This window comes from Heterocephalus glaber, unplaced genomic scaffold, assembly GCF_053883595.1.
Source record: "Heterocephalus glaber isolate CG9 unplaced genomic scaffold, H.glaber_assembly_v1.0 deba00000281, whole genome shotgun sequence".
NCBI classification, from domain to species: domain Eukaryota; kingdom Metazoa; phylum Chordata; class Mammalia; order Rodentia; family Bathyergidae; genus Heterocephalus; species Heterocephalus glaber.
The window spans coordinates 9,935,951-9,948,510 of NW_028258139.1; the positions used below are offsets into that span (position 1 = coordinate 9,935,951).

The 12,560-nt window shown below is 50.5% G+C and overlaps 1 protein-coding gene across 50 annotated transcripts in view; it reads right to left on the reverse strand.

Annotated features, from left to right (window-relative positions):
• The window catches only part of Cacna1c (calcium voltage-gated channel subunit alpha1 C), a 733,897-nt gene that overhangs the window by 38,862 nt on the left and 682,475 nt on the right, over positions 1-12,560 (reverse strand). For 42 of the 50 annotated variants that reach the window (XM_087182459.1, XM_087182482.1, XM_087182505.1 and 39 more), the window contains 4 exons: positions 10,906-10,938; positions 7,747-7,875; positions 5,495-5,560; positions 3,695-3,786 (listed from right to left, as the gene is read on the reverse strand). In XM_087182459.1, the coding sequence (XP_087038585.1) occupies positions 3,695-3,786; positions 5,495-5,560; positions 7,747-7,875; positions 10,906-10,938 (320 nt within the window). The remainder of the gene's footprint in view (positions 1-3,694; positions 3,787-5,494; positions 5,561-7,746; positions 7,876-10,905; positions 10,939-12,560) is intronic. The other 8 variants (XM_087182545.1, XM_087182555.1, XM_087182559.1 and 5 more) reach the window with 1 other exon arrangement.

The window sequence follows — 12,560 nt, forward strand, 5'->3', positions numbered from 1 at the left end:
TTTTGGGTGAACTCTTTAGAATCTTCTATATATAAGATCATATAATCAGCAAACAGATAATTTTACTTCTTCCTTTCCTACTTGGGCATCTTTTATTTGTCTAATTGCTCAGGCTAGAACTTTCAGTAGTATGTTGGAGAGTCGTGGTAAGCGTGGGCATCCTTGTCTTGTTTCTGATCTTAGAGGGAAAGGTTTCAACTTTTCACCACGCAGTAGGATGTTAGCTTTGGGCTCTACATATATGGTCTTTTAAAAATTTTATTTTATTTTATCGATACATTTTAGGTATACAATATAATGGCATTCATCATTGGAAATTTGCACCTTTACATAATCTCTCTTGGTTCTTATTTTTCCCCCTTCCCCTGCCCTCCCTTCAACCCCTCCATCTGTCCCTATTTACAAAGATTTTGTTTCCATTTTCTCATATTAATTCCATTCCCTTCTTTCCTTTCCCCTGCCTCTCCCACTTCCCCTTCCCCTTTGCCCCTTTTCTTCCTATTTCACATTATCTATTATACCTTTTAGTCCTTATTTACATTTTCAGTTTCTCACACTAGAGAATCTATTTGGTATTTGCACATGTGTGTCCTATTTATTTCACTTAAGAGCCATATATGGTCTTTAATATGGTGAGGTACCTGACTTCAATGTATAATTTATTGGAGTTTTTATTCTGAAAGGCTGTTGAATTTTTTTTTTTTTTGGTAGTGGGGATCAAACTTGGGACCTTGTGCTTTGTGAGGCAGGTGCCAGAACCACTGAGCTAAATCCCTGGCCCTTGGCTGTTGAATTTTGTTAAATGCCTTTTCTGTGTCAGTTGAGATGATCATGTGGTTTTGTCCTTCATTCTGTAATGTGCTGCATCACATTTACTGATTTGCATGATTTGAACAATCTTTGGATTCCAGATTTAAATCCCACTTGATTAAGGTGAACGATGCTTTTAATGTACTGTTGAATTTAGTTTGGTAGTATTTTGTTTACGACTTTTGCATCTGTGTTCATCAGGGATATTGGTCTGTAGTTTTCATTTCCTATAGCATCTTTGGCTTTGGTATCATGATAATGCTGGCCTGGAAAAAGCAGTTTAAAAGTATTCCCTTTTTCAATTTGTTTGTTTATCCACTTTGGAAGCTTTTAGGATATTTTCTTTATTCTGGGTATTCTCAAATGTCTTCCTAATATGTACAGTTAAGAATATTTTTTAGGGCCAGGGATTTAGCTCAGTGGTTCCACCATCTGCCTTGCAAGCACAGGGTCCCAAGTTTGATCCCTGGTACCGGGAAAAAAAATTTTGTTTTATTAACCTATTCTGCACTTAGTAGGTCATTTCAACCTGAAGGCTCTTCTCTTTATTTGACATTTTATTTGATAATTCCTTTTTTTTTTTTTCCATTCTCTCCATTCTTCCTTTTTTTTTCCTCTGGAATTTCTATTACCCAGGTAGGATTTTTCTGACTCTATCCTTCACATCTTAACTTTTATGTCATATTTTCTATCTCTTTTTCCTTTGGTTACATAAAGAGAGAATTCCCTGGTTGACCTTTTGGATCATTAATCCATTCTTGGCTGTATCTATTCTGCTATTCATCCCCATCTGCTTTTTAAAAATATTTCAACCACTGTATTTTTTTTCTCCAAGTAAACTTTGCTCTTTTTAATGATGGCTGCTGCTGCTGATTCCGCATGTAACTTAACAGATGTCATGTTCTCTAAAGATGTGAATTATTTTTGTTTTCAAATCTTGCAGCTCTTTTCCTCCTTGTGTATTGACTGAGTGTGATACCGCTCTTTCTTCGTGTTGGTTTCCTCCAAATACTTTGGGATTGTTTTTGAATGTTTTGGTGACTGAGCCCAGTTTACATTTCTCTGGATAAAGTCCTCATTCCAGGCGCCTCCCTGGGGATCATGGAGGAGAGGCCAGGCAGGGGAGGCAGGTGACTTCCCTTTGAAGGTAGGTTTCCTGGGGGACCCTGCTGTGCCTCTCAGACCCCACAATACCAAACGAGTGTGACTGTAAGGTGCTGTGGCTTCCAGCTTGTGAGCATTAGCAAACACACCCCAAATGCAAGTCTCTGTGGAACCAGGGGCCCGGGCTGTGGCCTCGACCTCTCCTGTGCCTTGTATCTGCACTTGGAGAAGCCCTGTCCTTCTCTTCCTCTTTCCAGGGTCCTACCCTGTTTGCCTGGGGGTTTTCTCTCACCTTGTGGCTTTGTGAATTGGATCTCATCTCCTTTCTTTCTTTCTTTCTTTCTTTCTTTCTTTCTTTCTTTCTTTCTTTCTTTCTTTCTTTCTTTTGGTACCGAGGATCGAACTTGGATCCTTGCACTTGCTCAGCAGGCGGCGAAACCACTGAGCTACATCCCCGGCCCTCATCTGCTTTCTTACATTTAGAAATTTCTCAGTATTTCTGGCTCACCTGTAGCACTCTTGCTTGTTTGTTTCTATTCTTAGTGCTATTATAGATTTATTCTTTTGAAAGTTTCCTTTGTCATCAAAGACTTTAGGAAAGGAGGGGAGATAGGTCCATGTGATCAGTCTAAGACCTGTGTCCAAATCACAAATGTAAATGTGGTCCAAGCGCAAGTGTTGTTAAAAAGCAGTTTACAATGGCCTTGTGTTCTGACAGTTTATAATCTCAGGCAAGTGGGTATGTCAGGCTGGTATGCTTAGGGATATAATGTATTGTGAGCAATAATAATACTGGAGCTTGGGTGGGGCAAAGGGGTGGAGCAAGGTGAAGGTGGGGGTCTGACAGAGGGGCCCTGGGCCCTCTGGAAAGGGGCTCCAGGAAATAGAAGAGGGCCCACTGGCTCTCCTAGTGGCACAGTGCGTGGAATATACGAGCTAGAATGGACTTTAGAAACCATCTGCTCCAGGGCTAGGAAGAGGGAATCATTTTCACCAACCAGCCCTGGAATACATGGGGCCCCAGAATGCTGAGCTGCGCCAAGCAGGAAAGTGAGAGGAAATCAGAGGCAGATGAGAAAGGAGCCAGATGAGAGAGAAGGAGCAGGCTAGGCATGGACCCACTCTGGGGCAGTGTGACAGCACCCCCAATCCCGGTCATTCCTGAGGCAGTGGCTTTCCAAAAAGTGTGGGACGAAAGCCTGGCTTCAGTGAGGATAAACCTAGGTGTGGGAGGATATAACCAGCCCACACAGTGGATAGAACACACCTTTGCATAGTGAGCAACACCTCAGCTTATTTTATGAGGAGTCTGTGGCTCGTGGTTTCAAACCCAGGCCTTGAGCTTATTCAAGTTCCAAGCCAGATGGAACCTTGCTTGGGCCTCGCATATGCTAGGCAAGCACCCCACCACTGGGCTATATCCCAGCGCATTTAAAAAGTTTACTTTGTGGTGGGTTTGGCTAAATTGCTCAGGCTGGCTTCAAACTCACAATCCTGCCTTAGCCTCCTGAGTGCTGGGATCACAGACCTGTGCCACCACACCTGACTCCACTAGCTGACTTTTGATACCTTGATGGCTTTGGGTGGTTACCAGCAGTGTCCATTGGGTTGCTCATGGCAAGTGACACAAATAACAAGGGCACAAACAGCTTCCCAGTTAGGGGAGGGAGAGCAAGCACCCATTCTCTCCCTTCCTGCCCGCCTGAAGACAGTTCCACCCCTCCCACACCCGGATCATAGGGATACCATGTGTGTGTGTACTGTGTCCTTGGAGACCCACCTGAACAGCAGCAGCACGGCTTGGGGGAAGGTCTGAAAGTTGTTGTTCCGGTTGATCTCGGTGGTGTCATTCAAGGCAATCTTTCCAAACACCTGACAGAAGGAAGAGGAATTCAGTGACCCATGAAGAAAGAGGGTCCTCATTTTCAACCATTGTTCAATGGTCTCTTTAGGGTCTGCAGTGATTCTGGGACTGGTTTATCCACCTAACAGTCTCCCAATGTGACCTGTCAGACATTTGTTACCCTCCTGCCTTGGATTACAATTCCTCACTATTATGGTCTGAATCTAAAATGTCACTCAATGTCTCATGTGTTCGGAGGTAGGTCTTTCAGAAGGTGACTGGCTCATGAGGGCTCTATCTTCATCAGTGGATTAATCCATTGACGGACTCTTTAATTTGTTGGCATTATCGGGAGGTGGTGGGAATAAGAGGTAGAGCCTAGTGGAAGGGAGTGGGGGTTAGCCTTGGGGATTATATCTGGTTTCCAGCCCTTTGCTGTCAGGTTCTTTCCATCTCCTTCTGCCTCCTGACTGCCATAAGGTGAGCAGATTTCTTTCACCATATTCTTCTGCCATGATGATTCTGCCTCACCAGGCAGAATAAAAGCAATGGAACCAGCAGACCATGGACTGAACCCTCTGAAACTGTGAGCCAAAATAACCCTTTTCTTCTGTAAGTTGTTTTTCTTGGGTATTTTATCACAGTGGTAGAAAGGGGATTGATTGGCATACCTACTGCAGAGACCTGTAAGAAGAAGTGTGTCCATCGCTCTCAGGAAGGGTCACTACAGCCTGGGGGACTGGGGCTGAGAGCAGTGGATGCCAAGACCATGACCTCCCTTCTAGGCAGGGACACTGGGCTCCTGGTCTTTGTTTCTTTTTTTCTGCTACTTCAGCTCTATAAACTCAAACGCTCTTTCCAAATTTGGTTTCTTGGATTTTGAAGTGGAGTGGGATGGGTGTTTCAGAGTTTGGACAAGCTTAACCCATCCCTAAAGTCAGAGGCCTCTTCCTTTTCCCCTGGGTCTTTAAAATCATGCTTGTCCAAGAAACTGCTTCCCTTTATTAGGGGTCAGGGTAGCTCTTTTAATCTCAAAAGGTTTTGGCCTTTGAACCTTTGGGTCCTTCTGGAATGAGCAAACAGGGAGATTTACTCAAGGAGATGCTGAGGAAAAGCTCCTGGCTCCTGTGCAAAGCTGAGGTGGGGTGCTGGCAGTCTGGCCTTGGGGTGCTCAGCTGGAGAACTGAAGAGGCTGAAGTCTGGTTTCCAGAGGGACAGGTGCAGTGGGCACCTGTAAGGGCAGGTCCCATCGAACTGCCACATGTGTACTGGGGCAGAGCGTCCTCCCTCACTCTTCCTTCTCCCTCTGTCACTTGCTCCTTCTGAGTGACACTGGGTGTGGGGGATTCTCAGGCCAATCAGCTATGGACATGGGCCTTCCTGCTGTCTCTGAGTAGGGCTGCTCTTTCCCGAGGCCCACTGCCTCATGCTGGAGCGTTCGCTCTCTCTCTCTCTCCACCAGTTACAGGAGCCAGGCCTAGGGCCCTGGGGATGGAGAGTTCTCTGAGCCTTGTTTTCTGCCCACCCATGGCCATTCACCCGGTTACCTATAGGGTCTGCATTTGTGGAAGTTCCTGTGATCTTGGAGAATAGTCAGGAACAAGAGTGAGAAGAGAGAGGGCAGGGTGGCAGGGAATGTGGTGCTAGGAGCTGGGGAGAGATGCAATAGGAGGCAAAGGGGCTCAGTGTGTGTGTGTGTGTGTGTGTGTGTGTGTGTGTGTGTGTGTGTCCTCCTACCTGCATGCCAATCACGGCGTAGATGAAGAACAGCATCACTATTAGAAGGGCCACATAGGGCAAGGCCTAGAAGGAAGCACAGGGGACATCATGAGGCCCAGGGGCCAGGCTGGCCACATCCTTTTCAAGAAAGCACAGTGTCCCTGGCTCCACAGCCATCAGCAGCTGCTGCCTGGCCCTGGCGGGGGGCGGGGGGGTACATTGCCAAGAGCCCCACAGCAGTGGAGAAAGCCTGAGAAATGGGCACTGGGCTCTCCTTTTGGCTTTTCACTAATTTTTGCAGTGCTGGGGATGGAACTCCGTCCCTGAACACGCTAGGCGAGTGCTCTACCACCGAGCTACAGCCAGCCTTGGTCTGCTTTTAAAAGTGGGCTGCAGATTCATGGGTGCAGTGTGATGCTACTTCAGTGAGTACAGCCAAGAGGGTGCAGAACCTCCTCCCCTGGCACGTATTGGTGCAAGGAGCAGAGTCATCTGGGGAGGAGTGGGGCAGAGGCAGCTCATACTCTTTCTTCACACGGCTTACCCTTGTTCCACTAGTTGAATGAGGAAAGTGTTACTGGTGCCATGAAACATTTAATAAGGAGAAATGTAAAAGGTAACGAGCTCAAATTCTATCACTTTTTTTTTCTTGGTTTTTTGAACAGTGTCTCACTACGTAGCCCAGGCTGGCCTCGAACTCACAGTGACCCTCCTGCTTCAGCCCCCTGAGTGCTGGGACTACAGGCATGGCCACCACGCCTGGCTTATCCTCGAACTTTCTAGCTATGGGAGTTTGGGCATATGATGTAACTTCTCCGAGCCTCAGTTTCCTCTCTGAAACATGGGAACAATACTAATGACCTCTCAGGGATTTTTCTGGTGTTTAAATGATTTAAGGTTTTTAAAGTGCTGAATGCAATAGCTCATGTGTAGTAGGGTTCCATACATTTTATTCACTCACATGCTATCTGTCTAGCAGCTCGGATGACTTAGTTTTCTAGAGCCATGGCTAAGGGAGCTGGGCATTGGTGCCCCTAAGGAGATGTGTTGCTGGAAGCACTGTAAGTCACCAGATGGCGCTGTAAGACCATTTGATAGATTGGTGGTGGCACTGGGCTCCACATTCAAGGCTCCTCCACAGTCTGCCTCTGGGCTGACCAGGGACCTGGGGGAGCAGGAGCCCCAGCCCATTGGAAAGTGGGGAGTCAGCCTGGCCTGGTTGGAAGAGCATGGGGTTCAGGATGTGGGCTGATTGCTGGTGCCCAAAGACCCTTGGTGGCCCTGTTTGGGGGGTGTCCTTTGGAGAGGAATTCCAAACAGGGCAAGCACTGGGGCCTGGAGCACCTGTCCTCTGGTTGCAGCCACAGCTGCTGTGGGGGCCCCTGGCCCAGAGACAGACTCCATTCCCTGTCTGAGGCCTGGACCCACCTGGGCGGGGAACACAGAAGCCACTGTTCAGGGTTGGCCCCTGTCTTGGGAAGTCTGGAGTGGTATTTGCATCGGAGGAGAGAAACCTGCCTCTGGGCCAGGTCTGGGGAACATACTTGGGGGTCTCTACAGTCACCTCTGAGGAATCCAAGTGACCTCACAGCTTTGCTTCCCTTAACTTCACACCTACATAATGCTCCTCAGAGCTGTCCAGGGGCCATGGGGATTCTGTATTTACAGATGGAGAACCATGGGGGAGAAGATGGAATTAATCATGTGGTTAGGCAATCTTGTGCCCTATGAGGGGACCGCTCCCCTGCAGTGGAGTGACACCACAGTCCCGAGAATGGGCCAGGGACATACGCAGGTAGGGTGAGTAGACGTGGCCGAAACACATGTCATGCAAGTCCCAAAAGGCTGGCATTGGAGGGGACTGGAGAGGTTAGCTGATGATCTAGGCCCATGTTTTCCCAATTTGTTCCATTCCTACAAAATCCCTTGGTCTAGTACACAAACGAGAGGAGGAAGCAAAACCTTTTCAGCCGGTCCTCCCCTCCTTCCCCTCTGAGCCCCGCGTCTGGGGGCAGCATGGGGCGCCAGCAGCCAGCTTTGAAACCGCGGGTCTAGTTTTACCCTCTTACTTCACAGCAAAGGAAATCAAGTTGCTGTCACACAGCTCCTGAGGCAAGGAGAAAGAGCCAGCCAGGCTTCGAAATCCTGGAGCTGCTCGCCCATGACAGCTCCCGTCCAGGCAGCCCCAGGGGCAGCAGCACAGTGGAGCCCGGGTGGCCCAATAGGTGGCCTCCTGCCAGCTGTACACAGGGGGAGGCGGCGCTGGCTACCTGAAAGGACTTGATGAAGGTCCACAGCAGTGTCCGGATGCCCTCCCCGCGGCTCAGCAGCTTGACCAGGCGCATGACCCGGAAGAGGCGGAAGAAGGTGATGGAGATGCGGGAGTTTTCCTCTGCGTTCTGGAAGCCATTGGCAACAGGAGGTGCAGTTAACACAGCAAGAGAGGGGCGGGCAGGAAGGGACAGGGCGCTCTGAGAAACACAGCTGTGGCTGAGGGGAGGCAGGCCAGGGTGGGAGTCAGCTGCACTAGATGGTTTCCGCCCGTCCCCCTCGCTGGTGCGAAGGTGGGAGCTAAGTGTCACCCTCTCTGGTCAGCAGCCCAGCCATGAGCCAGATGGTGCCCAAGCCCAGGGCCTGTGGCCGTTTTCCTGTCCCGCTTGCTCCCATTCATTTCTAGTTCGTGATGCCCTGAGTAGGGCCACGGACATTCTCTAGGGAGCTGCCCCTGGGTGTGAGGGAGCAGCCCACCGGCTCTCCTGGCTGGGCTGGCTGAGGCTCCTGTGCCCTGAGTGGGACCTGGCTCTCTGCAAGGAGCCTGGGTGGCTGATGGCAGCCTCCCCGTTGGTGGCACGACTGCTCTGGGGGTCTCAGGCAGGGTGCACTGACCCTTGGAGGGGTCTCCTCTCTGGCTGCTGTGGACTCCAGCACTTCTCTTGAGTCACCTCTGACTTCTTCAGCCCTTGCCCCGAGTGCCACAGGGGAGGGCTGGAAAACGTGGTGTTGTTCCATGCCAGAGGAGTGTCTGGGTTGCAGCCCTGTCCTTCCTTGAAGGCTCAGAGGCTGGTGCCCTTCTGTCTCCTTCTGTCCTGGGCCCACCAGGAGGCTCCAACCCTCTCCAGGGGCACAGACAGGGCAGGGGAGCTAGGGGCTGTATCAATTGCAGTGAGCCCTAGAAAATTTTGGGTCCCAGCATGGGGCGACCACGGGTCCTGCTCATGTGGATCCTCTCCTCGTGTGGAGTCTTGGAGGGAAAGGGAAGAGAGCGGATGGTGTCGAGGCCGCAGCAAGCTGAGGTGGGATTGGCTGCTGGAGGACTGCTTGTTGACTGGGGGCTCAGCACCGAGTGGGCCAAGACTCTGGGGGAAGGACAGGCTGACCGTCACCTTCTACCTCCAGGCCTAAGAACAAGAACCAGACCTCCCCCCCTGCCCACAGGGCTGGCTTCTGCATTGCAGGGCCAGAGAGCTGGGGGGCACAGGGGGATCCCACCCCTCCCCAGAGCTAGTGCAGCTCACCCAGCCCTGCCAGCACTGGGAGAGAACGGACCCTTGGGTTCCTGTTACTGTTCCCATCCCACACCCCTCAAAAAGGAGGGGCCCCCGGGTTGTTTGGGGGTCCACTTCAGCCCTCTCTGCTTCACTTGTTCTCTTGCTTTCTTTTACATTGTTTCCAGATCAGGCCTCCCTGCCAGCAGCCACACCTCTCTGCATCTTCCCCGCAGCCCACTCAATTCTAACTCTGCAGTCTGAGACTCCCTGGTGCAGCTGGATGGCTTAGGGGCCACTCACCTCACAACTACTCAGAGCAGGGGACCCAGGGGCAGCAGGACCACTGGGGTGGAGTTCACAGATCAACAACCCCAGCCTACCCCCGGGCAGGGCAGCTTGAAACCATGCCAGGGCATCACACCTGCTTCTCCAAACCTCTGGTCAGGTAAGAGGAGAAATATTTCTTATATTTCAAAATTGGAGCTGTGTCCATTCCTCCTAGGGCTAATGTTCCCTCAAAGCAGGGGACAGACAGACAGGTGTTGGCGGCCTGGGGAGGGAGCCACAGGCAGTGACCCTTATTCTGTCCTTTTGTGCTTGAAGTCTTTGATGCCCCTAAAGCCTCTGTATTTCTGTCACCGGTGTATCTACTTGGGATTCCACTTTCTCTCCTAAGAAGCAGCACTGTTCTCCCAGAGGAGCAGGCAGAGGAGGCTCAGGGTTTATAACCTGGCTGTCAAATCCATTGTGTTCAGGAGAGGAGACGAGAAGAAAGAATGAGCTTAAGCGTGGGCTTTGGCCGTGGGCACCAGGAGTTTGAGAAGTTGGTCCCCTGGGACATCCAGAAGCACCCACAGACCCACAAGTGGAGCTGCGGTGTGAACTCCACTCAGCCTCTCTTCAGAGCCCTTCCAGTTTCCCGATGCTGCCCTGGAAGGAGGAGAGCCACATGGCCACCGGGGGCAGGACGATTTCTTCTAACAATCCAAGTGCCAATGCAATAAGGAAGGGAGTGGCTGTCCCTGTGAAGCGTGGTAGGCTATCCACGGCCAGCCTTTTGGTCAAGTGGGGGTAGGTTGTGCTGGGAGTCACCTCTGATCCATCCAGTCTCTCCTCCAGTCTTCAAGATTTTGGGGGCTCAGGGAATCAACCCACTGGTCTTTCTAAGAACTCACACTTAGCCCAGTTTGAAGTGTATGAAGGCAGCCTTTTAGAGGAGGCTATTTCAAGGACACTTCAAGGTCACACTGCATCTCTACCACTTCCCAGAGGAGAGCCTGGACTCCAATATGAGGAGTGGGTCAATTAATTAAGCTTGTTTTCCTGCTTCCAGCCTGCTGCAGAAAAGTGGGTACCACTTTAGAAATTTAGAAATATGCAAAGGATCATATGGGTGGAGAGAGAAATTTTCCCACCCTCTCAGTAACGAGTCTCAATTTACATCTTTTACAGTGGCTTTACACTTGTGGCCCAAGGAAGGCTGGTAGTCACGAACACTGCTTAGCTGGAAGTCATCGTCTGCCTTTCTGACTCCTGGCTGGGTCATCTACTGCTCCTTTCCCTGGAGGCTCTTACCTCAGCTTTCACAAGCACCCTCTGCCCATTCCCCAGTTAGACTTAGCCCAGAGACTTTACCTAGCAAGTCCTTGGGATATTTAACAGGAAAGGGTCCAATTCTCTCCCAGTGGCTCATCAGACAGTCAAGATCACAGTGCATGACCACCCAAAGAAAGCTCAGAGAGGTATGAGAGCACTGTTACGCACACAGCCCTTCACAGCTCACACGGGCAGGGGCAGGCAAGGCACACGATGGACATGGTGGTCGCATGCAACAGGAGCCAGGCTGGGCTCCCATGAGACCCTGGAAGTTGGGGCGGGTGAGAGTGGGGGTGTTAGTGGGGTCACAGAGGCTGGGGGCATGGTCGGGAGGGTCAGTCTTACCATAGAGGGAGAGCATTGGGTATGTTCAGCTGGCTTTAAAGAAAGGCAGACAGAGATAAACTGTAATGAGTCTCCAACGAAGGTGCCCGGTGTTCTGGGTCTTGGGTAACACAGGACACAGCGGAAGGCGGGGGCACAAGGGAATGAGTGAAGGAAGCACAGAGGCATGGGCCCAGCAGGCTTTGGGACACTGCCATGCATGGGCCTGTGTTCCTGGCCTCGAGTCTAACAGGAATCCACAAGGTCATGGGTTCAATAACGCACGCCCATTAGAGGGAAGATTATAGGGTATGGCTTGTGAGGGCGGAGGTTTGTTTGCAGTTAGCTGTGGCTTCTAAAGTAACATCAAGGGCTGCGTTGTCTGCACTTTGGCTCTGACCAAGCGGTGCTGGCTGAAAAAGACTACTTATTCTTGCCCAGATGTGTAAGGAAAGGAGCCAGGGGCTGAAGGCTCCTGGTATAGGAGAAGGCTGGATTCTAGTTATCATACAGGGGGATCTAAGGAAGTGGCCCTCAAGCCCGTCTCCAGCAGGGGCTGGTTCTCAAAGCTGGGGCTCCGGTGGGACGTGGCCTGGCATAGCTGTCGGTCCCCAGGTGTGCAGAGCCGTGGCCTGAGGCAGGAAATAATGCAATTGCTTTTTCATCTTGAAAGCCCTGAACAACATTTAGGACCTTATCAACACCCTAAGAAGTTGTTGTCTTTGTGTGACTACGAACCCACTTCGGGGCAGGAGCTCAGGCGGGCACCCTAGGGCTGACCCTCTCCCGGGTCCTTGTGCCTGTCTCTGGGAAGACAACCTGCTGCTGGGGTCCGCAGCACACGGAGCGCAGCCCCTGGCTGATCCTGAGTGCTGGCACCCTTAACTCTTTCTACAAGCTGTCACTTTGCTTTTACTCTCCACTTTCAAACGGTTACCCTTGTATTTCCGTTTTAAGGTACAAACAAGGAAACACGTAATGGAATGCTTGAAGGACGAAAATGTGCACAACTTGACATTTGCTTCCAGCCTGAAAACATTTCTTTGGTAACAAGTTTTTTAGCAAATTCTTTAAAAAGAAATTCTCATAGAAAGTTTGATGTTCTTTCTTGAGGAACGGTGGAGATATGGGGTGAGGTGAGGGAAGACAGGGAAAGGGACTCTTCTCTAGTCATCTACAGGAAACAGTCTAGATTTCAGTTTCTGCTTCCTGAGGAGTATCAGCTGCCAGGTCAATCCACATGCCTGGAGGGGTAGGGTCCCCAGGCTTTGGTGGGAATGATGATATTGAACATAAACACACACACACACACACACACACACACACACACACGCACACTCACTCACACAAAAAGTTTCTTGTCAAAGCATCCAAACCTCCTTTCCATTGGTGTGTGATAGTTCCCTATGATGGTCACTTTCCTGCCCTCCGGCTGGTCCATTGCTCTTGCCCCTGTGTTATCGAACTCAGTTCTGTCTGGGAATCTGCCGAGCTTGGGGATGGGAGGGCCAGCGGCAAGTCATCTGCACTACACATAATGTCAGGCAGAGCTCCCAGGGGGCCTGGCTGTTACTTCTCTCAGCTCCACTCTGAAAATTATCAGAGCTGCCCATTACTTCTAAGAACCCTGGGCAAATGCAGGAAGGTCATCTGCATGGGACCAACATGGAGACAAG